The 27,083-nt window shown below is 45.5% G+C and overlaps 1 protein-coding gene across 1 annotated transcript; it reads right to left on the bottom strand.

Moving 5' to 3' along the window:
- Nucleotides 1–342: 342 nt before the first annotated feature.
- Nucleotides 343–26,391, bottom strand: FAM83D (family with sequence similarity 83 member D). Its single transcript, XM_003936382.4, has 4 exons — nucleotides 25,854–26,391; nucleotides 12,137–12,304; nucleotides 7,452–7,576; nucleotides 343–4,203 (listed from the first exon to the last, which is right to left on the bottom strand). The coding sequence occupies exons 1-4, from the start codon at nucleotides 26,328–26,330 to the stop codon at nucleotides 3,228–3,230; spliced, it is 1,746 nt and encodes a 581-aa protein (XP_003936431.4). The 5' UTR covers nucleotides 26,331–26,391; the 3' UTR covers nucleotides 343–3,227.
- Between the last annotated feature and the right edge of the window lie 692 nt (nucleotides 26,392–27,083).

Below are 27,083 nucleotides of genomic sequence, written 5' to 3'. Positions count from 1 at the left end.
AAGTTATCTTTTACATATTTAGGCTGGAATATTTACAGCAGTCTGCAATAGCCAAATCTGACAGTAGACAGAGGAATATAATTTTCTCCCAAGGAGGGGTAACAAATAGTTTTGAACTATTTAGGCTGCTACTCTCACCACCCACTCCCTTAGGAGTAGAGTCAGTAATCAGCATTTTAAAGAAAAGCACCTAAGAACCCCAAGACTGATGCAGGTGGTCCTCGGATCTCACTTTGAAAAACTCTGCCCTATAAATGATACTTTCTGGACTCGACTCCAGAAAAACTTTGCTTACTCTGAGCGACTAAGCCATTTTCTTAGGAATCCATGTATCTCTTGCTCTTGTTTGTCTCACTCTGTTGCCCAGGCTGGAGTGCAGTGGCACATTCTCTGGCTCACAGCAACCTCCGCCTTCTGGGTTCAAGTGATTCTCCTGCTTCAGGCTCCCAAGTAGCTGGGACTATAGGTGCCTGCCACCATGCCTGGCTAATTTTTGTATTTTTAGTAGAGACAGGGTTTCACCACGTTGGTCAGGCTGGTCTTTAACTCCTGACCTCGTGATCCGCCCACCTCAGCCACCCAAAGTGCTGGGATTATAGGTGTGAGCCACAGTGCCTGGCCTCTCGCTCTTATTTCTAATTGTTGACTGTACTTTCAGGGACTAATGGTTTTGAGTGCTGCTCCACAAAACAAACAAACAAACAAACAAACAAACAAACAAAAAACAAAAAGAACCAAACACTCTGTGGTCAGGTAAGTTTGTGGTAGGCCATATACCTGCCCTGCTCTGAGAAATTCCCTGTGATCATTACTTCAGAGCTCTGAGTAGTCCTGCGTTAAAGAATCTTGCTTAAATTTATTTGGCCCAGTTTCTCACACTAAACACAGAACCTTTGTTATTAATCCTATTAACAGTTTCATAGAACACTGAGTTAAAATTTCAATCTAAATTAAAATACATTATCACAGGATGAGTGCAATAGCTCATGCCTGTAATCCCAGCACTTTGAGAGGCTGAGGCAAGAGGATCACTTGAGCCCAAGAGTTTAAGACCAGCCTAGGCACCATAGTGAGACTCCACCTTTACAAAAAAATAGTGAGCTGTGATCACGCCACTGCACTACAGCCTGAGTAACAGAACGAAACTGTTTCAAAAACAAACAAAAAGAATGATCACAGATAAGACTTTGTACTTACGTTTGTTACTGAGGCTGTTTTAGTTTTCCATTCATCAATGCAGGAACTGCCATTTCTTAAGGTACACTCTCTCCTGCCTCCATACTCCATGTAGAGAAATAGTTGCAAAGCAGAGTACCGTACTTAGAATCTAGAAACCTGTGTTTAAATTCCTGTGCCACCATTTACAAGCCATGTCATCTTGAATATGCTACTTAATCAGAGCCTGTTTCATCTGAAAATTGGAAATAACATTTACCTAACCTACAAAGCTCTCTGCTACATTGCTGTGAAGAGCAAAGATAGCACATATGAAGTGAATGAAGTCTGTAAAATGATTTCAAATAATATGTTTACTGGAGGTTTAGCTCAAGAGTTGTTTCTAAGCAGACATGGATCAATATCCTTACATTTGCTTTACAGCCACAGATTACAGCACCGACCCAGCAAATAACCTGGCCGTCATAAGGGAGTCTAGCCACACACGTGAGTGTAGGAGCACTCATGATCCAAGTGCATCAGCATTTTATATGGCAGATATCTTCCCCTATTGTAGATCTTTTTTGTTGTAGCCAACTCAGGAGAGGGAGGAAGCCATCATTTAACTCTCTTCCCTTTCTGTCCATGAGAATGAGACAAAAACAGGATTCCACAGCCATACCAATACTAATTAGCAGGGTGTAGAAACCAGTTACATTGCCTGCCACTGGAACAGGAAACTGGGATAATTGTCAGTGTCCTCTTTTGCTCCTACTCTAGGATATTAGATTGCTAGGTCACTGTCAGTACACCCATCTGATGAAATGAGGCCCATGGGGCTGCCAGGGTTAATACTGGGAATGTATACAGGAACATAGTAAGCCTCCTCTGGTAGACAAGCAGAGTACCAGAGTACCAAGGACCTATGGAAATAGCTCAGGCTTCTTCTTTGAGGAGGGAAAGGCAGAGCATGTGCAAAGGCCTGCACTTCTGGCCAATTTGCTCACTCAAACTATAAAGTAACATCAATATTCATGATGCTAAGAAAGGTTAAGTGAATATATTCCCTTCTATATTTTGGATCATCTACTTCTTCCTCACCCTGACACTATTTAAAAAATCTTCAGATATAGATATCTATATCTTTTAGGTGCATTTATTTGTGACATACTCCTAGATTTAAAGAGAAGAGTGCCAGAGGTTGGGGGGTGGGGGTACAAAAACCACAAGTTTATACTTATTTAATGCTAAGAACACAGATATTCTAAAGAGATAAACAGAAAGTAGTTTTGTTTTTCTAAATAGGATTTTGATCACAAAAACGCTGGTGATTCAAACATTTAAAACGTAAGAACATACAACCTAAGAAAAATGCAAGACGTATTTCATCTCTCACCTGAATTAGACTTAGAACACCTAAGCATTCTCCTTATGAGGCATTAATACAGTCATGTGTTGCCCAACGATGGGGATACATTCTGTGAAATCTGGTAGGCGATTTTGTCCTTGTGCAAACAGCACAGAGTGTAGTTACAGAACCTGAGACGGTATAACTTACTACATGCCTGGACTATATGGTATAGCGTGTTGCTCCTGGGCTACAAACCTGTACATCATGTTATTGCACTGACTACTGTAGGCAACTGTAACATAATGGTATTTGTATCTAAACATAGAAAAGGTATAGTAAAAATATGGCACTATAATCTCATAGGACTGCCATCATGTACATGGTCTGTCATTGACCAAAACATCATTACGTAGTGCATGAATGTATCAAAATTGTGCAAAAAAAAAAAAAAAACAACCTGTATCCATAGTGTTTAAACCATAAAACCAATAACTGGTGTATACATGACAAAAACAAAGCATGTAAAATAATATACAGCCTATAGAATTCAAGGACAGCTTCAGGAGCAAATGCTACGTAGAAAAAAAAAATTCAAAGACAGCAAGGGTAACAAAGTCAGGTAAAAGAAAGGCAATTAGGGGCGTGAGATATTTTTCAAAGCAGGAAGCTGATGATGTCCACTGCGAGACTGGAGGAAACCAGAAGTCTGAACACGGAGCAGTTACTGATAGGAAGGATAAAGTGCTACATCTCTAATAGCAAGCAAATTAACTCTGTTGAAATTGCCAGAATGAAAGCCAAGGTGGTTTTCAGTAAAGAATGTTCTCCTTGAGAGCATAGCCAGCATGCGGTTGAGCCGGGACCTGATACCAGCAAAGTGGAATTGCCGCTCTTTGTTCAAGTTTCTAAATGAGTCACTCAAGTACAGTTCCAGGTGCGGGGTGCCCAGGTACTTGGGATAGACAGGATTGTGGAAGTCAGTAGCTCTGACAGAAGTGGGAGAGCCAGTGGAGCTTGCCACAGAGCCTTGGGAAGACACGGAAGAGGAAGACTTCAAACTGGAAGATCTTGATATAGACATTTTTGAGGCTGGTGACCCTTCTGCAGATTGAGTTCCTTGAGAAAAGAGAATGTTCTCATCCATGTCAGTCTGAGTGGTGGTCGACGTGGACCAAATCATGGTTTGAGAGCAGGCTACCCTGGTGGCGACTGCATTCTGGGTCCCAACACAGGCAGTGGCGATGCTGGTTTGTGTTCCCACCTCACTCACACTCAGCCCTGGCATCCCCTCTCCTGGCTCTGTCTGAGTGGCAGCATCAGTGGCCTTTCTGCTCTGGAGCTCATCCCTGTTGGAGTAGTCTTCCTCACTAACAGTGGAGGACTCACGGTCATGGGGCTTGGGCTCTGCCTTGCCCTCTGCAGGCATCTCTGGGTCCAAGTCCGTCTTCCTGGGAGTACTTGAGAGCCTAGCCAGCCGCATCCGCAGCAGATTGCCCAGGGTGAGCTCCTTGGACTGTGGTTTTCGGTCAGTGAGGTGACCAAATTTGTTGCTGCTCTGGAAGTGAGACAGGAGTTTGGGGCTGATGGGCTTGGATTGGGCATACAGGATTCGGAACTCCAGATCAAAGTGTTCAACCACTTGGCCAGACAGAATTACCAAGTTACTGCTATTTAATTTGCCATCCGTCCATGTAAAGCTTAAGGATTTAAAAAAAACAAACAGCAGCTGGTAAAGATGAGTAATTTTGGTTTACTCATTGTCCACCTGAACAACATAGCACAGGCATCTTACCACATAGGAGTTACGACTTTGGTGATATATCTACCATTTACATGCATTTGACTAATCTTAACATACATATAAAACACATATATAACATTTATGTGTGTTACCATAAAAGTAAAAAGGCCAACTGTTTAACAAACACACTAAATGCCCAGCCCCAGTTTTTTTTTTTTTTTTTTTTTTTGAGACAGGATCTTCTATGCTGCTCAGGCTGGTCTTGAACTCCTGGGCTCAAGCGATCCTCCCACCTCAACCTTCCAAAGGGCTAGGATTACAGGCATGAGCCACCTCACCTGGTCCTTGCCTCAGAGTTTTTAAAAACTAGAAAGGAGGCCGGTTGCAGTGGCTCACGACTATAATCCCAGCACTTTGGGACGTTGAGGCAGGCAGGTCCCTTAAAGGCCAGCCTGGCCAACAAGGTGAAACCCCATCTCTACTAAAAACACACAAAAAATTAGACAGGCATGGTGGTGCATGCCTGTAATCCTAGCTACTCGGGAGACTGAGGTGGGAGGATTGGTTGAACCTGGGAGGCAGAGGTTGCAGTGAGATTGCGCCACTGCACACTCCAGCCTGGGTCACACAGAGCAAGACCCCGTCTCAAAAAATAAATAAAATAAAAATTAAAACTAGAAAGGGCTTCTAAGTATTTAGGCCAGTACCCCCATTTTAAAGGTAAGGAAACCAGCTAGGGATTATCACAGTGGGAAGCTACTGCTAGACTCCAATCAGGCCCCAGGCCCTATGAACTGCTAGTGCCCTGCTCCTTGCTACTGTTTGAATGGCAACATTAGTGGCCTTCCTGCCCTCAAGCTCGTCCTTGTGGCTGGGTGACGTGGTCATCCTCACTAACAGTGGAGGACTCAGTCATGGGGCAGTGCTGCCATTTTCACAAAACACCATGGCTCAAAACATGTTAGAGCTGATTAGTGGCCATGTGCCCTTGCCTGTCCAGTATCCTTCCCCATCTCCTTCCTCTGCTAGCAGAACTCACACCCACCTGTACGCCAGAAAGCTTTCATTACTGTACTCTCTCCAACCACAATAGGGGCAGGTATATGGTCCAGACTGGCCAGACTATCTATCTATCCTATTCCCTTGGATGTAGGGATTCATTCAGGGTGGGCATGTGACCCCACCAGAGCCAAGTAATTTTTCAGAGATTTCTTTTTTTCTTTGTCATATGGATTCTGACGGAAGGGATTGATAGCAATTTTGAGTGAATGAGTTTCACCCTTTGGGAGACAGCTACTAAAGGCCACGTAAGAAAGCCAAAATCTTTGACTTCAAAAGAAGAGCCTCTCTAAGAACAAAAATCAGCTCGAGAAAATCAGAACCAGGAGATAGTGTTCTGATCAGCGTGTGGCTCCTAGGTCAAGATGAACTGAAACCAACTTTACCTTTCTATGCTTCCTTCCAAGTTCTTCAAGTCAGTACATTTGAGAGTTAGCTTTCTGCCATCACCTCACTAATGCTGATATTTGCACCAGAAGCAGGTTTCAAATAGAGATTATAACACAGTCAACTCTGTCTCCTGTAACCAATAATCTGGCTATTGCAAAGTCCCCCTGGAAACTGCTTTCAACGCCTGAGAAGGAAGATGCTTTTGAAAGCCTTCAATGAGCCTGGGCATGGTGGCTCACACCTGTAACCCCAGCACTTTGGGAGGTCAAGGCCAGCAGATCACCTGAAGTCAGGAGTTTGAGACCTTCCTGGTCAACATGGCAAAACACCATCTCTACTAAAAATAGAAAAATTAGCCAGTTGTGGTGGCATGCCTGTAGTCCTAGCTACTCAGGAGGCTGAGGCACAAGAATCGCTTGAACCTGGGAAGTGGAGGTTGCATTGAGCTAAGATGGTGCGTCTGCACTCCAGCCTGAGCAACAGAGCAAGACTCTGTCTCACACACACACAAAAAGAAAACCTTCAATGAGATAATGTAAATAATGCACCTGTCCAACACTAAGATTATAAAATAGCTAAGTTTTGTTAATATAGAGAAATCCTACTTGCATTAAAAAAATCAAATTTTTTCCTTTTTTTTTTAAAAATAAAATTCTTACAAAAGGAAATTCCAAGAAAAAGAGTTCAATTTTTTTTTCCCCCACAGCCTCTTTGGTGAAGAAAGTTCAAATTTTGTTCTGAGGATGAGGGTATTGTTTAAAAAGAAAGGTGTCAAGATTTTCTTGATTTTACTGCCACACCTTGCACAAGACTTCACATTTCTACCTTTACCCAGGGCTAACATATAATTATCACTCAGGTTGTATGTCTCTTCAAAAATGAGGTTTTCTTTTTAAAATTCTACAGACACACCTCACGCAAACCATTCGACAATCTACTGCAGAGGTGGCAAAACATAAACCATTGGAGCCACATACGTAAAAATGGCACAAATTCTAGAGGTTAACGTAAACCACTCATTACCCCCAGCCTCTCTTCAACCTCCCTGCTCTCTACCTTAAGATGCCATTGCTAACATGAGACTTCAAAGGTGGGTCAAAAACATAATCAGTATTTTCCAGACTAAAGCACTAAATTACAAGGCTTGAAGCAACGTAGAAGATTTGAGTCCAAAGCTGACAGCTCTGGCTCTGCCTTCAACACTAACGGAGATGCCTGCAACTGCTCCTACCTTCGAGTGAGCAGGGCAAGCTGGGTCGAGATCCCTGTGGAACCAGGATTCCAGACTGAGTGCTGCTGTTACCCCCCAAGTCATCCACTGCAGACCTGGGCCAAGGCTTCAAATCTAGGACTGGCTGACTGTGTTGTCTCAAGATAAGTTCAACTTCTGTACTTTAATCTTATGGACTACAGGACAAGGGAAGTGACCCCCACCCAAACTGCCACTAACAGGAGGCTTTGATAACCAGCTCATACACACAGATGCACACATATCAGAATGCGTGGCCATACAGGCTCTCATTGAAAGGATAAGGCTTTTACCTTCTTTTTTTTTTTTTTAAAGATGGGGTTTCACCATGATGGCCAGGATGGTCTTGAACTACTGACCTCAGGTGATCCACCCACCTTGGCCTCCCAAAGTGCTGGGATTACAGGCATGAGACACCGCGCCTGGCCAAGGCTTTTTACCTTTTACGTGACATTCTTCCCCTGAAGAGTTTAGATTAATAAGCCTTGTATGAGTTAGAAACTTACCTGTAGGAGCCTGTTGCCACACGGATGCCATCAATCAATGTGAACTTTTCATGAACCTTCCCAATAATTTTAGTTCCTGACCTTGCATAGTAGATATTTCCTGTGATAGTCCGAACTGTCATAAGCTGTTGGCCGGGGAGTGGGAGAAAAATAAATGAACAATTCAGCAATACTCATCTGGTGAGCTAATGATTAGGATAAACAGACAAAATTATTGGCAGATGTGTGGCTTAGGGTTACCATTTAGTGACAATACAGGTGGTATACTAGCCAGACAGTTCTCAAGCCTCAAGTGATTTTGTTTCTACATTTGGTCCAACTTCTCATCTGCTCTTTTCTTATATTTACTTTTGAGACCCTCAGTTCATGTGTATACGTGCTCTAAAAGAACACTCAACCTTTTTGGGATACTAAACAACAGAATCCAAGAAATGATTCTGAAGCAAAATGTGTGGGATCAAATCATCAAAGAAAACACACCAGTAATAAAGAACATTTTAGCAAGTCTGAAAGAAGCTAAGCTGATCTTTCTCCTACTTGTTTGTTTAATGGCATCACATCAGAGTAACAGCCCATCTTCACTCACTGTCAACACCATAATAGGTATGGAGAATAAGAACATAGGATAGGCTTTCTCCAGTACAGGCCTGCTGAAGCAGAAACACTCATATCACACGTGGCTTAATGAGCAATGTCACATCTCTTACAAATACATAATTACCAAAAAGGTGCACTGCTGGTGGGATGTTGGGGCAATATACTACACATGTATGCATAATTATTCCTGTAAAATGACACACATAAATGTATAAACAATGGCATGCAAAACACTACAACAATCTACATTCTCTGGAGCAGACCAGTGGCTCTATATTGTTAGAAACCTTAACACATTTAAATTATGTTTAAGATTTGTGTTTGACGCATTGATTCCAGAAATATAGACAGCCCCTACTTTGTGCCAAGCCCTGAGACAACAGAGATGTAAGGCATGCTCCTTACCTTCAAAGACTAGAATAAGAGAGAGAAAACTAATTGAATCATTTAGAAACTACAGTAACACGTAACAGCATCCAGAGAAATGAAAACCTATATCCACACAAATACTCCTACACATGTTCACAGCAACTTTATTCATAATAGACAAAAACTGGAAACTATCCAAATGTCCTTCAGTGGTTGAATGGTATAAGATACCATACAATACTCAGCAATGAAAAGGAACAAACTGATGATAAATGCACAACTTGGATGAATTTCAAAAGTACTGTGATTGGAAGGAAAAAAAAGCCAATCTTGAAAGGTCACATACTATATAATTCCATTTACATAATAAACTATAAATGACAAAATTATAGAAATAGAGAAAAAATTAGTGGTTGCTAGGGGTTAAAGATGGTGGAAGGAGGCACAGAAAGGAGAGGAATAGGAATATAAAGGAGCAGAAGGAGAGAGATCTTTGTGGTGATGGAGGTTCTGTCTGGGTGTGCATGTGTGGTAAGATGGCACAAAACTGTATACACACATTGTACCAATGTCAATTTCCAGGTTTTGACATTATACCATAAGTTACATAAGATGTAACATTTGGGGAAACTGGGTGAAGGGTACATGAAACTTCTCTGTACAATCTTTGCAACTTCTATTAATCTATCAATATTTAAAATAAGTTAAAAATAAAACACAAAACAAAACTATGGCAAAACATAATACCACTTCTGTGGTCTTATCAAATGCATAATCTGAATTTAACCTTAAAAAAAAATCAGGCAAATTCTACAGAAAATTAGCTAGCATTTTTTTTTTTTTTTTTTTTTTTTGAGGTGGTGTCTCACTCTTGCCCAGGCTGGAGTGTAGTGGTGCAATTTCAGTTCACTGTAACCTCCACTTCCCAGGTTCAGCGATTCTCCTGCCTCAACCTCCTGAGTAGCTGGGACTAAGGCAACTGCCACAACGCCTGATTAACGTTTTTGTATTTTTAGTAGAAACAGGGTTTCACCACGTTGGCCAGGCCGGTCTTGAACTCCTGACATCAGGTGATTTGCCCACCTCAGCCCCCAAAGTGCTGGGATTACAGGTATGAGCTACTGTGCCCAGCGGGCTACTATTCTTTAAAGGTATGAACATTGGGCTGGGCGCAGTGGCTCACACCTGTAATCCCTGCATTTTCAGAGGCCAAGGTCAGCAGATCACAAGGTCAGGAGGTCCAGATCAGCCTAACCAACATGGTAAAACCCCGTCTCTACTAAAAATACAAAAATTAGCCAGGTGTGATGGCACACGCCTGTAATCCGAGCTATTCCGGAGGCTGAGGCAGAAGAATCGCTTGAGGCAGGAGGTGGAGGTTGCAGTGAGCCGAGATTGTGCCACTGCACTCCAGCCTGGGCGATAGAGCGAGACTCCATCTAATAAAAAAAAAAAATGCCTAGACCCAGCCGGGCACAGTGGCAAATGTCTGTAGTTTCAGCTGCTTTGGAGGCTAGTTGATGCAAGAAGATCAGTTGAGCCCAGGAGTTCAAGACCAGCCTAGGCAACATAGCAATACCTCATCTCTTAAAAAAAGAAAAGAGCGGTGGGGAGGGGGGCATTTAAGACCCTAAAAGACAAATAAAGGTGGAGAAACAGTTCCAGATTATAAGACATAAAGAAGGAGACTTGACAACTAAATGTAAGGTGTGATCCTGGATTGGATTGGATCCTGGACCAGAAAAAGGGCATTAATGGAACGACCAGGAAATGTTTAAGTCTGTAAATTAGACAGTATTGACATCCAGTTTATTTCCTGATTTTGTTATTTGTACTGAGGTAAGATGTTAACACGTGGAGAACTTAGGCAAAGAGTATTCAAGAATTTCTTTTTTTTTTTTTTTTTTTTTTTTGAGACGGAGTTTCGCTCTTGTTGCCCAGGCTGGAGTGCCATGGAGCGATCTCGGCTCACCGCAACCTCCACCTCCTGGGTTCAGGCAATTCTCCTGCCTCAGCCTCCTGAGTAGCTGGGATTACAGGCATGTGCCACCATGCCCAGCTAATTTTTTGTATTTTTAGTAGAGACGGGGTTTCACCATGTTGACCAGGATAGTTTCGATCTCTTGACCTCATGATCCACCCGCCTCGGCCTCCCAGAGTGCTGGGATTACAGGCGTGAGCCACTGTGCCCGGCCTTCAAGAATTTCTTATGTTATTTTGTAACATTTATAAATCCTATTTCAAAATAAAAATTAAAAAAACAACAACTAGGGAATGTCATAGAGGTTACCTGGACTTGGTGAGAGGAGAACTTCCTAGAGGAGGTGTTGATGCCTGAGCCAAGTCTTAAAGGATCAACATATAAAAACAAGTATAAAAAATACCATTATGGGCAGATTTAGGCACGGTTTCATGTATCTTTCCCTTTGGCACGCATCTGAATATTGTACATGCCTCAGTGATTTTGGCCAAAGCATCTGTGAGTGTCTATACATCAATGTGTGACCAAGTTCCTACAGACAGCACAACCCAAGATTCTGAACCAGCTACAGAGACAGGGCATGGAGAAATCAGCCCCTATACAGAAAGGGCACAGATTCACTAGCACAGGCAGGTACAGGAAACAGAAGCAACCAGACAAGACAGTGTTTCCCCAAGAAGGAAGTAAGACTACAAAAACTGGGGAGGCCAGAGAAATAGACCTCCTTAAACCGCCCTTGCAGAGGATCTGGACACCTGTGAAAGCAGCAACCAACAGCAGGCAACTGAATCGGTGCCTGCTGATAGATTTTTGCCTAGCAGATGAATCAGAGACAATCACTTGATCAAAGTTGTGGCCAGAACAATTCTGTAATTTCTCTGCTGCTAACACACAGCCTTAATGATAGAAAGAAAGCCTTGAAACTAAACACTGACACCTTAAATTTCTTCACCTGGCTAGATGATAATGCTCTTTTCCATGCCAAAGGGTATTTTCCTTGGGTCTGCCTCACGTTCTAACCATTTGTTGGGTTACATGGCTGTCTCATCCCAGTTGGTTTCTAAACCCCGATCCTGTCTCCATTGTGAGACAACCAGCAAGAACTCTGTGAAAGAATTTGAACTTTGTAAACCAAATTGCTTGACTATTAGTCAGTTTTAGGACATTCTCATCAGTTTAAAAAAGAAAATCCTAAAAAAAAGTACCCTTTAGCAATAACCCCATCCTTCCTTCCAACTTGCCAGCCCTAGGCAACCGCTCATCTATGTCTGTATAGATTTCCCTATTTTGACTTAATGGAATCATATCATATGTGGTCTTTTGCAACTGGCTTCCTTCACTTAGCATGTTTGCAGGTTCATCCATGCTGTGGCACGTATCAGCACTTCATTCCTTTTTATGGTTGAATAGTACGCTACTGTATGAATAGACAACATATCATTTATGCACTTATCAGTTGATGGGCATTGGACTGTTTCCACTTTTTGGCTTTATGAATAGTGCTTCTATAAACACTCATACACACATTTTTGCATAGGCCTATATTTTCATTTCTCTTGGGTAGACACCTAGAAGTGGAATTGCCAGGTAACAGGTACTGTTCATTTCTGTAAGACTGGGCAAATGACTCTGCTCACTTCCTTGTAAACAGGGCTACCACCACCAACCACCTTGTAGATCATGGAAGCTTGGTCATATTCATTGACTGTGGTGAAACTGAAACTAGTGTGCCACAAACCTTTTCCTGTTCAGGATGAACTTTCAGATCTATGCACATATCCAAAAATTGAGAGAGGAGAGCCTGGTCCAGAAGGATATACACAGTGACTCCCTTTTTCCTGCATATTTCTTGCAGGTCTCTGAAGATGTCGATGTCTGTGAACACATCCATTACCACTGCAATCACCTACAGGTGAAATGGAAGAGCACACGGTTAGCTCATAGAACTTACAGCTCGCTGTCTGGACTCTGGACTCCACTCAGAGATGGGAAACGATCCCCATCCTAGTTACCCTTCCCTCCTGCTTTGGCAGATCAGTACTCCCCTCACCATGGACTCTTTTTGCATCTCCAAACACATCCAGGCCCTATATCCTACAAATCTTGACTTGGCCTAGCTAACACTCCCAAAACGATGCTGACAGGTTTCTCAAAAATACCGATCAATCCACTGCCTTGCTGTCTTAGGAACCTGCTCCATTTACCTTCTATTCCTCCTTTAAACCCGTCTTACAGGCTCAATTCAGAGCAGCAAGCTGTCTGGGTTCTGTGGGTAACACAGGCATCTTTGGCTTGTTGCTCTCCCCACGAGGCTTCAGTTTGCTGTCTGTTAAACAAAGTAAATAAAACCTTACATTCTCTCTGAGGGCTCTTCTGGGGGTAGTATTCTCCAAATCTATTTTCTTAATTATTGTCTGATTTTGAATCATAATCTCCTGACTTTTTTTAAGGCCTGCCCCATTCACCACCAACTCATGACTTGAAAGCAGGCAAAACAGGCACATGGATTCTCCCATCTTCTGCCCCTCTAACTCTGCATACCACTTTGTTAACATACCGTTTTCTTCTACCAGCCAGGCCTGATCAACTGTCTGTTTGGCAGGTTCTGACCAAATGGCTTCCACCACACTGGTTTCTCTAAAATAAAAGGTGCTTTCTGCAGTTCTTTGGTATCTGTACACAGTGCAAGCCCACAGCAAGAACAGGGAAATATTTCCCTTAAACTCAGAACAGACTTTTCTTCTCCCCAACAACGTGACTCCATTCACACCTCCCAAATGATTTTCCATACTTAGCATCAGACTACAATTAAGAGCTAACTTTTAGCCATGCATTCTTGGGCAAATTACAGCTGTTTCAAATGTCTGTTTCCTTAGCTGCAAAATAGGATTGTATCCAAAACTAAATAACTATGTTACATAAGTGCAAGGTACAAAGGATCCCTTAGTATCTGCTCATTTATTCACTTTACCAGTCCAGTGCTGGAGCCATTCAGACAGTTCAACACAGGGAGACACCATCCAGCTTTCCTCGCTCTTTTAAAGACAGGCTGCTCCGGCCACAAAACCTGTAATCACACCCTTTGCAGGCTTAAAACCAAGGTCCTCAGCAAACTCCTGGCAGGGCAGTGGGGTGTCCAAACATCCAGGCTTAGAAACAAGTCCCAACAAACTGAGTCAGAAGTTAGGGGTGTTAACTAAGGAAGCCAAGGCTTGGGAGCTCTTCTGCAGTCTGGAGTATAAGGGCTTCTCCCTCCTCCCCATTTCAACAGTAAAAACCTGTCTTTCAGAATCACATTAACTCTTTTTCTGAGAGTTAGGATTATTTATTTATGGGTTTCACTCCTTCTACTACTGCAGCAAAGGCTCTTGAAGGATTGGTTCATTTCTGTGGTCCCAGAGGACTTGGGACAGTACATGACAGTCATTACTTCTTAAGGATTTGGGAGATTAAAGAAGGAATGAAGAGACAAAAAGGTAATTTGGCCGTCTTCTCCAACATTCCAGGGCCTGAACTACTATGATGTGAGACCTTGAAACGCCAGTCATTGCTGTGATGGAGTTGAGAAGACCAGTTACTCTCCTGCTGCCTTTCCCTCCCAACCCTTTTAATGATGCTCTAAGCTGTGGGCTATTCTTAGTAAAGGGCATGGCTGAAACCCCCTGAACACAGCGACTTAAAAAATGAGAAGAGTTTTTTCTGCATTTGTGGCATCCTCAGAAGTTTACATCCTCCACTGGCTTTTACACATCCTATTTTGACAGTCCTATTCATCCTACTCATTCAGGTCATATGGCAGTGATTAAAGGCAAAAAAGTGCCCTTCCCTCACTCCCTTCCTCCCTCAAAAAAAAAAAAAAAAAAAAAGGCAAAAAAGTCTGCACATAAAACCCAGTTCTACCACCTACAAGCTGTGTGACCCTGGACAAGTTGCTTAATCTCTCTGAGCCTCAGTTTCCTCCTTAGGAAGAGACGATTAACAGCATCTAGGTCAGAGGGCTGCTGTGAGGTTTAAGTGAAACAAAGCATGGAAAGGGCTTAGCATAGGGAGGGCAAGGCAGGAAACAGGTGTTATTATGCAGCCAGGACCTCCTCAGAGCCCAGTGTGGGCTGCACACTGCACTAGGCAGAAAGATGGCCATGAGGAATTGGACATAGACCCAATGGAGAGGACAAAGGATGCAGAGAAGCAAAATGATACATAGCTTAAGCAATTAAACTAAGGGGGCCAGATGCAGTGGCTCACGCCTGTAATCCCAGAGCTTTGGGAGGCCGAGGCTGGTGGATCACCTGAGGTCAGGAGTTTGATAGCAGCCTGGTCAACATGGTAAAACCCCGTCTCTACTAAAAATACAAAAAATTAGCTGAGCATGGTGGTGTGTACCTGTCATCCAGCTACTAGGAAGGCTGAGGTACAAGAATCACTTGAACCCGGGAGGTGAGGGTGGCAGTGAGCTGAGATCACACCACTGTACTCCAGTGTGGGCAACAGAGCAAGACTCCATCTCAAAAAACAAAGTGTTTCCTCCAGTGGTGGACTACAGGCACGAAAGCCACTCAAATGCTTACCAGATAAGAGCAGGGAAGACTTCCTGGAGATGGCATTTGAGCTGAATCACAAGGACAAAGTTTGGACAAGGGCATGGGAGAAGTGAAGGGAGAAGGCATTCCCGCAGGAAGCCACGTGATGACAGAGGAAGAGGAAGGGAATGACGGGGTATCTACCAGTCTGGCTGGAACGTACAGCATGCATGAAAGGGAGCCATGGACATGACTGGAAAAGACGTATCACAGAAGTCCCTGAATACCAACCCAAAAATCAGTTTCAAACGTCCTCACATTTTCTGTAGAAGAGTAATGAGTTCAAAGTGAAGAATCCAACAGGATGGAAGAAACTGATGCCAGAAGAGATTGGTAAGTCAGAGATCTGGCCCTACCTCCTCCAACACAGGACCTGCAACACGGCAGTCACATGGACATTCTTTAGGTTAAGCAACTTCAATAAATGTTTAGGAGGACTAGAGACCAAGTGAAGAAAAATTAGCGATACAGGTTTTGGTAAGAGGCAGGCAAGAAGCAATGAGGGTTGCAGAAGAGGGAAAGAGGCCGTGGGAGAGCCAAGCAGTAGATGACATGGGCTGGGGAGGGCAGGGAGAGGGATACTCAGATACAAGGAAACAGGAAACACCAGACAAGAAGCAAGAGGGATGAGTTTCAAAATGGATTTTGAGGTTGGAGTTAAATCTTCAGAAAGAGGTTTGGAATACGCAGGTGTACAACAAGATTAGCACTCACAGGAAAAAGCTAAAGAGGAAAATGTATACACCTGCTTGCCTCTCTGATTTCCCACTCTTCTTTCAAATCTTCAGTGTGGACCCAATCAAGTCCTTGAGAACCCAGTCTAATGAGACAGGAGACAAGCCAGGGGTAACAGAGTATAATGGGCCAATGAACACGTACCCCCAGTGCTACTGGAACAGGGACCAGAAAAACCCAGCCCCGCTGCTGGGTTACAGACCTGCTGGAGGCAGGGGCATGGGCCAGGGGCCCACAGCGCAAGGCACTGCCAAGCTGAATTTTGATTCACCACTTAACAAAACAATTATGCAACAGCTTTGTTATATGGTGAGTAAATACCTAATTTGGTATTTGTTCCATTGTTTGGTTTTAAAGCCTCACCCTTTCCTGTGTGCTGGATTTGAACACTGGTCCCTAACTTCCTCAGGGTGTGTAGTTGATGGAGGTTCTTTTCTTCCCCTGACTCCCCCTACACCCAGCATCCCCTCCTTTCTTACTAAAGCAGGACTCTTAAAAATATTTTGTCTTTTTTTTGGAGATGGAGTTTCACTCTGTCACCCAGGCTGGAGTGGTGCTGTGATCTTGGCTCACTGCAACCTCTGCCTCCCAAGTACAAGCAGTTCTCCCACCTCAGCCTTCCAAGTAGCTGGGACTACAGTATATGCCATCACACCTGGCTAATTTTTGTAGACATGGGATCTCACCATGTTGCCCAGGCTGGTCTCACCCGCCTTGGCCTCTCAAAGTGCAGGGACTACAGGCATAAGCCTCCATGCCCACCCAAAGGTACTTGTCTTTTAAGGAGGAAAAGTCCACAGTCCTACTGTAGAAGAAATCAGTGGGAAGGTCTTCCTTCAAATCCCCATCCCCACCCCACTGTTCTTCTACGTCCCAGCCCTCATGCAACCAAGCCCTGCGTAGCCGAAGTAGACCTGGGGCTAGACTGAAGGGACACACACTTCACTGAGCTGAGCAATGGCCTGGACTCATCCACTAACCAGCCAAGTCCTGCTTTCCAAGCCAGGTTGCATCTCCTAGGTGTTGGGTGCTTGTGCTACAGCCTGCTGGGCCCAGATATATACCTGGACTTGAATGCTAATATGGAAACTGGCCACCACTCCCACTCCCAGAGGCGCAGTGTGGGAAGGACAAAGGCATGCGTGGAGGCAGGCACACTTGCACATCAAGTGCCCACAGTCATGGCACTCTCCCAGCCTGTGCTGCATGAAGCCTACCCACTCTATCAGGGCTAGAAAGTCATGAGAGTGGTGACCTTTGAGAGTCCCTTCCAGGGTCAACATCCATTTGCAATTTGCAAATCAGTGCAAGTCAGTTACAACAGGAGACGTGAGGAGGATGCATCCAGCTGGTCAGGGGCCTGATGGCTGGCCCACTGCCCAGCACCCCACTGCTCTTGCACTTTTCCAACCACATCTGGAGCAGCGGCACCTGTGTCGAGTCTCACATCATCATCTCAGGTGACAAATCACAAGCCTATCCCTCTCAGTCCTTCTATCAGTCCCCTGCTGATTTGTACCAAGGGACTTGGGGACCCTTGCAGTTGAACAGCAGAGGTCGTGACAGCCTTCTTGTTCTCTGGGAATGTCACATACCCGATTTACATTACTTGCCAGAAAGAACTGAACTCTTCTGCTTGACTTCTTTAACGAAAGCTCAAAAGTGCTATCTAGAGATTTCAAAACCCCATTAACTGTCATCCCCAATTTACAGATGAGAAAGCAAAGCTTGGAGAGGTTAGGTAACTTGTTCAAAGTGACAAACTTAGCCGGGTGCGGTGGCTCAAGCCTGTAATCCCAGCACTTTGGGAGGCCAAGGCGGGTGGATCACGAGGTCAAGAGATCGAGACCATCCTGGTCAACATGGTGAAACCCCGTCTCTACTAAAAATACAAAAAATTAGCTGGGCATGGTGGCGTGTGCCTGTAATCCCAGCTACTCAGGAGGCTGAGGCAGGAGAATTGCCTGAACCCAGGAGGCGGAGGTTGCGGTGAGCCAAGATCGTGCCATTGCACTCCAGCCTGGGTAACAAGAGCGAAACTCCGTCTCAAAGAAAAAAAAAAACAAAACCAACAAAGTGACAAACTTAAACAAGTACAAGGGCTGGAATTTCAACCCAGGTCTGTGTTAACTCCAGAGCCATCTAAGAAAGTTACTATCCTAAGTATTTTATATAATTCCAAACAAGTTTAATGGCAGTTCTTCACATGATTGGGGGCTCAGAACGAATACTAAAGGATTAGTGGCGTATCCCATGAAGTGCACGGGGTCAAGCTCACCATGGATGATTAACAATACCTATCTCAGGCAGGGCGCAGTGGCTCACGCCTGTAATCCCAGCACTTTGGGAGGCCAAGGCGGGTGGATCACGAGGTCAAGAGATTGAGACCATCCTGGTCAACACGGTGAAACCCCGTCTCTACTAAAAATACAGAAAATTAGTTGGGCATGGTGGCGCACGCCTGTAATCCCAGCTACTCAGGATGCTAAGGCAGGAGAATTGCCTGAACCCAGGAGGCGGAGGTTGCGGTGAGCCGAGATCACGCCATTACACTCCAGCCTGGGTAACAAGAGCGAAACTCCGTCTCAAAAAAAACCAAAAAAAAACAAAAAACAAAAAAAAATCCAATACCTATCTCATAGTGTTTGTTGGCAGTTCCCAGCTTATGGAAAGCCCTCAACTGGCAGCTACTCAGATTCGTAGTCTCAATTCTGCCACTATCCCTGGGCAAGCCATTCCTTCTTAGTCTGGTGTCCTTGAAACAAGGCCCCTTCCAGCTCTGCAAAGTCAGTGATTCATACACACTTAATGGGCAGGTCTAGGCTCTGACCAGACACAATGTGCTGCCCCAAGGGGCCCATGGGGCCAGTCATTCCAGTTCTCATTCCAGCTCTTCTTCCTCTGTGTGAAGCAGGAAGTTCTTACTGATCGCCCCTTCTCACTGCACCTCAGTTTCCCTCCCTTCCCACCCAGAGTCATATAGTGAGGTCACGTGTGCAACATGTTTGGAATTCAACCAAAGATCTGCACACATTCAAAGACATGTCAGCCTGTGCTGCGGTCAATAACATCCTGGCTGCTGCATTCCCCCAGCTGATCACAAGGCATCCATTGATCCTTCACTTCCTCTCCTTGCTCTCTCAGGCCCCTCTTGCTAAAAAAGCAAAAGATACGTATTCTCCCCATGTATGACATGTTTTAATAGAACAGAAATGATCTCCTTGGGATTTTGTAAAAACCTTTAAATAACTATCTTGACATCTTTGGGGTTTAAAAACAAAAAAGAATGTAAATTCCCACAGTGAAACCTAAACTTGTTTGTATACACTGTTTTTCCTCCATTTCAGAAGCTATTATCAAATTAACAATTTAGGCCAGGTCCGGTGGCTTACATCCATATTCCAACACTTTAGGAGGCTGAGATGGGAGGATCACTTGAGGCCAGGAGTTTGAGACCAGTCTGGGCAACATAGTTGAGATCCTATCTCTACAAAAAAAAAATTTCAATTATCTAGGTGTGGTGGCATGTGCCTGTAATTCCAGTTACTTGGGAGTCTGAGGCAGGAGAATTACTTGAGTTTGGGAGGTCAAGGCTACAGTGAATCATGACTGCACCACTATCCTCTAGCCTGGGCAACGAATGAGAACCTGTCACAAACAAAACACTTGTAAGTATCAGATGAAAGTGCTGGCAGGGCCACCAGAAGTTGGTAGGAGCAAAGTTTTCACTGATCTGTGGAGGCACTGACCACTATTCAGCAATCTGTACTATTCCAGCCGGAAGCACACAAGCAGGTGGGATTTCAAAGGGGAGGGAAAAGTACCAAGGAGTCGGCACGTGAGGGGAGGAGGGCTTATCATTTTGAGTTGTTTTTATAAGTATGTTATACATTTGCCTAGTTCCAAAATCCTATTTACAAAACAAGGTACTTTCAAAGATACCTAGTTTCCATCCTTGTCCCTCCCTCCCCATTGAGATAATATTTTCAATAGTTTTGTGTTTATTCTTCAATTTTTTCAATATAAACAAGTATAAATAGGTGTATATAACATATTTGTTTTATTTAAACAAGTATATTATGTATATGTGTTCATATCCCCATAGATAAAAGGTAGCATGGAATACAAATTGTTCTAGACTTAGTGTGGCCCAACAGAACCTTCCGAGATGATAGAACTGTATCTTTAATTTTAATCCACATAAACTTTAATAGCCTCATGTGACTACCACATTGGTCGGTATGATTCTAGACACTGCTTATCAGAGCTAGTCTTCATTCCTTCTTAGAGCTACAGGATATTCCACTGCAGAGATGAATGGATTTATTCACAATGATGAGCTCATCCTCTATTGACAAATACCTGAACTCTTCCCTATGTTTTGCTATTATAATTAGTGCTGCAATGCATAGCCTATTGTCTACATCTATTCATACTTTTGTGGATATATCTTTGTGATAGATAAATAGCAGTGGAAGTGCTAGATGAATGGGTAAATATAACTGAAATTTTGCTAGGTATTGCCAAATTCCCTTCTAGGTGTTATATCAATTGCATTAAGTTTTTAAAGCCAATATACGCACTACATTTTTGGTTTTTGCTTTCTTTTTTCCTGACATAATGTACCCTCTATCCATAAAGAAGTCATTGAAGAATCCTGCAGCTTCCTTACTGTCTGTTGGCTGCTAAGGGAAAAGGAAAAGAAATGGTAGACAGAGGCCGGGCCCGGTGGCTCACGCATGTAATCCCAGCACTTTGAGAGGCCGAGGCGGGCAGATCACGAGGTCAGGAGATAGAGACCATCCTGGCCGACATGACGAAACCCCATCTCTACTAAAATACAAAAAATTAGCCAGGTGTGGGGTGGTGTACACCCGTACACCACCTACGTCCCAGCTACTCGGAAGGCTGAGGCAGGGGAATCGCTTGAACCCAGGAGGCAGAGGTTACAGTGAGTCAAGATTGCTCCACTGAACTCCAGTCTGGCAACAGAGTGAGACTGTCTCACCACAAAGAAAAAGAAAAACAGAAATGGCAGACAGAAAATAGAATGGTGGTTGCCAGAGGCCGGGAAAAAAGGGTACGAGGAGTTAGTGTGTCCGAGTTTCACTTTGGGAAGATGTGTTATTTATGCCACTGGACTGTACACTTAAAAATGGTTAAAATAGTAAATTTTGCTATGTATTTTTTACAATATTTTTTAAAATTCTAAAATCCTTAGCCTGACACATGAAATCAAACGGAAGGGATAAATTAGTAGCAACACTTCAGTCTGGGGGCTAACATCCCAGAATGATGCACTAGTGACAATTTCTAGGCCAGTGGTTCACAACTGGGGAGGATTTTGCCCCCAGAGGGCATTTAGCAATGTCTGGAGACATTTTTTATCATGGTAAAATCGCCATCTTAATAATTGTTAAGTGTGCAATTCAGTGGCAATAATTACATTCACAACCAACACTACTATCTGTTTCTAAAACTTTTTCATAGCCCCAAACAGAAACTCTGTGACCACCCATCAATAACTCCCTATTTCTCCCTCTGGAGACACTCAATATCATGACTACCTGGGGTGAGGGATGCTGCTGGCATAGAGTGAATGGGGCCATGGATGCTACTCAACATCCTACAACGCACAGGACAGCCCCTCAGGACAAAGAATTATCTGACCCTAAAGGTCAATAGTGCTGAGGTTGAGAAGCCCTGCTTGAAGCTGACATGAGCATTTGAAACAGAAACTGATCATACCACACAGTTTCTACTGTAATGCAGAGGAAAGTTGTGCAAGAGCAGGAAAGCCTCTTAATTCAGACACATCCAAGTATATGCCGGGGCCTCCAACACATTCCTTAGCTGCTACTCCTCCTGGCAGGGCTCTCCGGGAATGCAATGATCCCCACTACTAACATTTAGGTTATCGAGAGGATGCCTAAGAGTGAGGTCATAGCAAAAGTGGCCTTTTGGAACAAAACAGCATAAGGAATAGGCACTGGCAAGAAAGTCAGTACCATCAGGAGGTTCTGACTCTGAGGAATCAGAACCTCCTGACGATACGAGCTTTGCCTCTAAATTCCCATTCAACAAATCAGGAATAGCCAGACAGCCAATTAATAAGCGCGTTGCCAAAATGAGGCTATGCAGCCCTTCCAGCCAGGGGGCCACAGCCCAGCCAAATCCCAATTCACACAGCAACAGAGGCAAAAAGCTGAATGAGTCATCAACAGATACAGTGGTAGAGGGGTGGATCTGGAGCAAGTATGTAGGGAAAAAATCCTGTATAGTTCAAGATTATCCAAAAGCTTCCTTAGGAAGCAAACATATGGGTTCTCAAAAGGTTCAAAGCAGTATTTCCTCCAGTTTTGGCGAAGTTCAACTGAGCACCTGGTAAGCAGCCAGCTTGTATCCAAGCCATACTATATATAATTGTGTTTTGTTTTTTAGAAACTGGGTCTGGCTCAGTCATCCAAACTGGAGTGCAGTGGCATGATCTTAACTTACTACAGCTTCCAACTTGGTTACAGTGAGCCGAGATCATGCCATTTGCACTCCAGCCTGGGTAACAAGAGCAAGACTCCATCTCAAAACCAAAGCAACACAAATTAGCTGGGCGTGATGGCGTGCTCCTGTAATCACAGCTACTTGGGAGGCTGAGTCAGAAGGATCACTTGAACCCAGGTGGTGGAGGCTGCAGTGACCTGAGATCATGTCACTGCACTTCAGCCTGGGTGACAGAGCAAGACTCCATCTTAAAAAAAAAAAGTGTGAGCCTCAGAGCCAGAACCAGACAGACTTGGGCTTGAGCCCAACTCTGTTCCATGCTAACTGTGTGATCTCGGGCAAGTTACTTAACTTCTCTGTGCCTGGTCTTTTCTTAATTGTGGCCTCCTCCCAGGGTTGGGAGGGTTAAATGAGGTAATTCATAGGTCAAGGGTTTAGCACAGACACTGGCCCATTCGAAGTACTCAATCACATCATCATTAAGTACCTTTGCCATCAGAACACAGATGCAGAACAGCTTCTCACTTCATCCTGAAAGCAGCCTGAGACCTGTACCTTCCTGGCCCTCACTGTCACAGGTACTGGACTTCAAAGGATGTGGTCAAGGTGTCACAGCCACTCCCTTGTCCACCAGGCACGCCTTACACAGTGGTAGCATCAGATCTGCTCTCTGCCATCTCTCCCCACCGAGCACAGGCTCCTGACTCCTCCACAGGGAGTATGGTGGTTAACATGGTTCAGACATTCTGTGCCTCAATTTGAGTACAGGCTCCTTCATCGTCTAGTTGCATGACTTTGGGGCTACTTAACTTCTCTATGCCTCAGTTCTATCAGGTGTAAAATGAAGATGATAATTGCTCCTTCCACGGGATTACTTAGAACAGTGCCTGGCAAATAGAAAGTATTACTTTTTATTTTATTTGTTTATTTATTTTAAAGAAACAGGGTCAGGGCAAGGCACAGTGGCTCATGCCAGTAATCCCAGCACTTGGGGAGGCTGAGAAGGGCTGATAACAAGGTCAAGAGTTTGAGACCAGCCTGACCAACATGGTTAAACCCCGTCTCTACTAAAAATACAAAAAAAAATTAGCCAGGCATGGTGGAGTGCGCCTGTAAACCCAGTGACTCAGGAGGCTGAGGCAGGAGAATCGCTTGAACCTGGGAGGCGGAGGTTGCAGTGAGCTGAAATGGTGCCCCTGCACTCCAGCCTGGGCAACAGAGCGATACTCCGTCTCAAAAATAAAAATTATAAACAAAAAAAAGAAACAGGGTCTCCCCATGTTGCCCAGGCTGGAGCTGCAGTAGCCATTCACAGTGTGGTAAGAGTGCACTACAGCCTCGAACTCCTGGGCTCAAGTGATCCTCCTGACTCGACCTTCTGAGTAGCTGGGACTACAGGCGCACAATACCATGCCTGGCTTTTTTTGGTTGTTTTTAAACAAGAGACAGTCTCTGGGGCCTCAAATTCAGCACTGTCTCAAACCTACCTCATTTCAGCATCCCTTACCCCAACCAGCTTTGAGTTCAAAGCAACTCCGGAGACTCTCTAGCCCTTTCCCCAGTGCTTGTAGCAACTTCCTCACTGCTTCCTATCAGCATACTGTCCCCCCTGAAGTGTAGGCAAATTTGATGCCTTCCCATGGCCCCAGCCCTGGTTAGTGTCTGATACACAGCAGGCACTGAGTAAGCAAATAATTTGGCATCTAGCAGATACACTGAAAATACTCATTGGACTTTTTTTTTTTTTTCCCAAGACAGAGTCTTGCTCTGTTGCCTGGAGCTGGAGTGGAGTGATCTCGGCTCAATGCAACCTCCACCACCGGGTTCAAGTAATTCTCCTGCCTCAGCCTCCCAAGTAGCTGGGATTACAGGTGCACGCCACCACATCCAGCTAATTTTTGTATTTTTAGTAGAGACGAGGTTTCACCGTGTTGGCCAGGCTAGTCTCAAACTCTTGATATTGTGATCCGCCCACCTCCACCTCCGAAAGTGCTGGGATTACAGGTGTGAGCCACCGCACCCAACCAATACTCATTGGATTTGAAGGTTCCAAATACAGCATCTTGGAGGGAATTGTGGGTAGCCGGACTAGGGCAGCAGGTTCTATCTGGAAATGTCAGTGTTACAAAATGCCAGTGGGATGAGAGAGTCTGAGCTCCAGGCTCCATCCCCTCCTCAGGCCAGCATGTGTTAATAGTTTCCCTCTGGCCTCTGGTTCTGGTGCCCTTTTGCTATTACTAAAATTTTGGGTTGGGCAAAAGACTAGAACAAGCTGCAGGTCTCACTATACAGACCAGTTCTTTACTTTTCTCAGGTCCCAAGTGCTCAAGTTTGTGAGCTTTGGGAATGCGCACCTACACAATTCTGCTTTTTCCATCTTTTTAAATCTGCTCACTCAACCCACATGGGAAATGTCTGCAGCATCAAAAAGACCCTCGGCCCACCCAAAGCACCACAGGGCTGGTAAGAGCCTAGCTGCAGCCTGCAGCCACTTCCTCAAAGGCAAGGCACTAGGTCATTGTATCCACGACCACTGCAACCCCACCAGTCAGGGAGAGAACACTAGGAACACTGGTGAGAGTCGGGGCTTGGACTTGGACGTGTCAACTTAAGAATGCACTGATATCTTCACCCACAGTCAGACACAGGCAGGAACCAGCCCTAACAAGTCTTACCATGGTTGGGGCTTTATCTGCCATGTCCCTGGCACAGGCAGACAGCCAGGAAGCTGGGCATTGCGTCAGCAAGCAAGCTGACCATAGCTTCAGACCAAGGTGTCTGCCACCACACTCTATCTGCCACACCCACCTGTAGGCTGCCTTCTTCCTCCTTGATCCCCAGCACCCCGCTGCAGCTTCATCGAGGCTGGCAAGCAGACAAGACCTCTCCACTGCACCCAAGACCATGCCGTACTAAGTAAGGGTCAGACAATAGGACCAAAACCCACTGAGAATACAGAGGCAAATGCATCTGTATTTTAGGAGATCACTGCAATCTCGCGCAGACCCAGCCTATGGAAAACAAGCCTCTTGGCTATTCATTCACAGTGGCAAACTTCTCCTCCAGTCACTGGCAGTAGAAAGAGCAGCAGGGTTCTCAGCCTGCCACTCCTGTGTTTATCTGCTTTTTACAACGTAAGATTCGTAAAAGTAATTAGCAGTAATAACTGATTTCTACTGATTCCTAATGCCCCATAGTTGCTTCTGGAGACCATCTTTCCGGAACTTTCCCTACGTAAGTTCTTTGGTAATGAGTCTCCTAAGAAACTCCTGAAAGTGGGATCTAACGTTGGCTGAGAGGAAAATCGGCAATTTTCCAAGTTTGATTTTAACTGAAATTTGGAACTGGGAGTACTTCTGGTCCCCCCTTCAGCGATATGAACGTTAGGAGATGGAACCCGGGCCCAATTCGCATCCTTGGGAACCGAGGCTTTCCCACTATCCCCTGACACGAGGAGTGGCCAGGAATATCGGGGGGAGACACGCAGAGAGAGGTGAGTCGGGGACCCGGGGACCTCCTGGTCCGCGCTTCCGGTAGGGCGCAGGGGAAGTAGTGGCCCGGGCCCGCGCTCCCAGCAGGCCTCAATTTCCCATTCCTGAAGGGGATCTCCCGTGCGACCCAGGGCCGGGGCGAGCCGCTCACCTCTCGCGCAGAGCGGAGCTGCTGGCGCAGCGCGTCCTTGCAGCCGTAGGGGCCGCCCGCCCCTGCGCCGCGGGGCTGGAAGTGCGCCTCGACGCGCGTGGCGCCGCGGTAGGCGCCCTGGTAGAAGGCCGGCCAGCCGAGCTCCAGCAGCGGCGGCTCCAGGTCTGACTGCTCGGGGAAGTAGGTGCCCGACGAGCAGTCATGCGAGGAGCCGAACGAGTCCTCGGCCGCGGCCGCCACACCCTCCTCTCCCGGCGGCTCCGCCGCGCGCAGGATGGCATGCACCTCATCCGGGTTCAAGAAGCGAGCCAGGCGCTCGCGTCGCAGGAAGGCCGCCAAAGCTTCGGGGCCGCCGGCCACCAGCTCCTCCAGAGCCAGGCGCCGTTCCTCGCTGAAGAGCTCGGCCGGGTTGGGCGGCCCGCACGGCGATAGGCAGGCGATGGGCAGCTCGTCCAGGCCCTCGGAAAGCAGAGCCATAGCGGCGTTCGGACGCGACAGACCTCAGACGAAAGCAGGCGTGCGGGCCTACTTTATAGGCAACCTTTGAATCAAACAGGACCGCGCCATTGGCCGCACCTCCCCGCCTCAGCTCTCCCATTGGCTGCTTTCCTTCCAATAGCGGAGAGGCGGCTCCGCCCCCTGATGCGTCATTGGCTGCCGGCACAGCGGAGCCTTTGCTCTCAAAGCTGAGGCTGTTAAGCGGAATTTAAACTTGCAGGGGCGGGGCGGGCAGCAGAGCAGGGACAGAGACGGGAGAGCCGGGCTCGTGGCCATCCCAGCGCGCCCCCTGCCGGCCGCCCCGCAGAGCGGCCTTACAAGGCAGTGATGAGAGGCAGGTGCCGGCTCCCAGACACGCTGGCCACGCTGCTCCTAGGCTTTCGGAGCTTTGGCATGGCCAACCATATCGCCTTTATCCCCTGCATTTAACCGTGTATTCATTCATTCAAAAAATACCGGCTCATCGTATTAGGAACTCTCCTTTGATTACACCCTAGGGTAGCCTTCTCTCATTTCATCGGTTTTGCCTTGTAAAACCCCAACCTACCCTGGTTACACGCTACTTTCCACCTGCACCGCGGCAGCCCTACAGGGCTGGAGAAAAAAAGAACATAACCATGCTCACTGACTGGTCATGCTTCCAATTCATGATCCTTAAAACTGCCTGCTAGGAGACAGGGCCCATGCTGTGGCTCACGCCTGTAATCTCAGCACTTTGGGAGGCTGAGGAGG

This window comes from Saimiri boliviensis, chromosome 9, assembly GCF_048565385.1.
Source record: "Saimiri boliviensis isolate mSaiBol1 chromosome 9, mSaiBol1.pri, whole genome shotgun sequence".
Taxonomy (NCBI): Eukaryota; Metazoa; Chordata; class Mammalia; order Primates; family Cebidae; genus Saimiri; species Saimiri boliviensis.
This window is presented reverse-complemented; position numbering and strand designations above follow the sequence as displayed.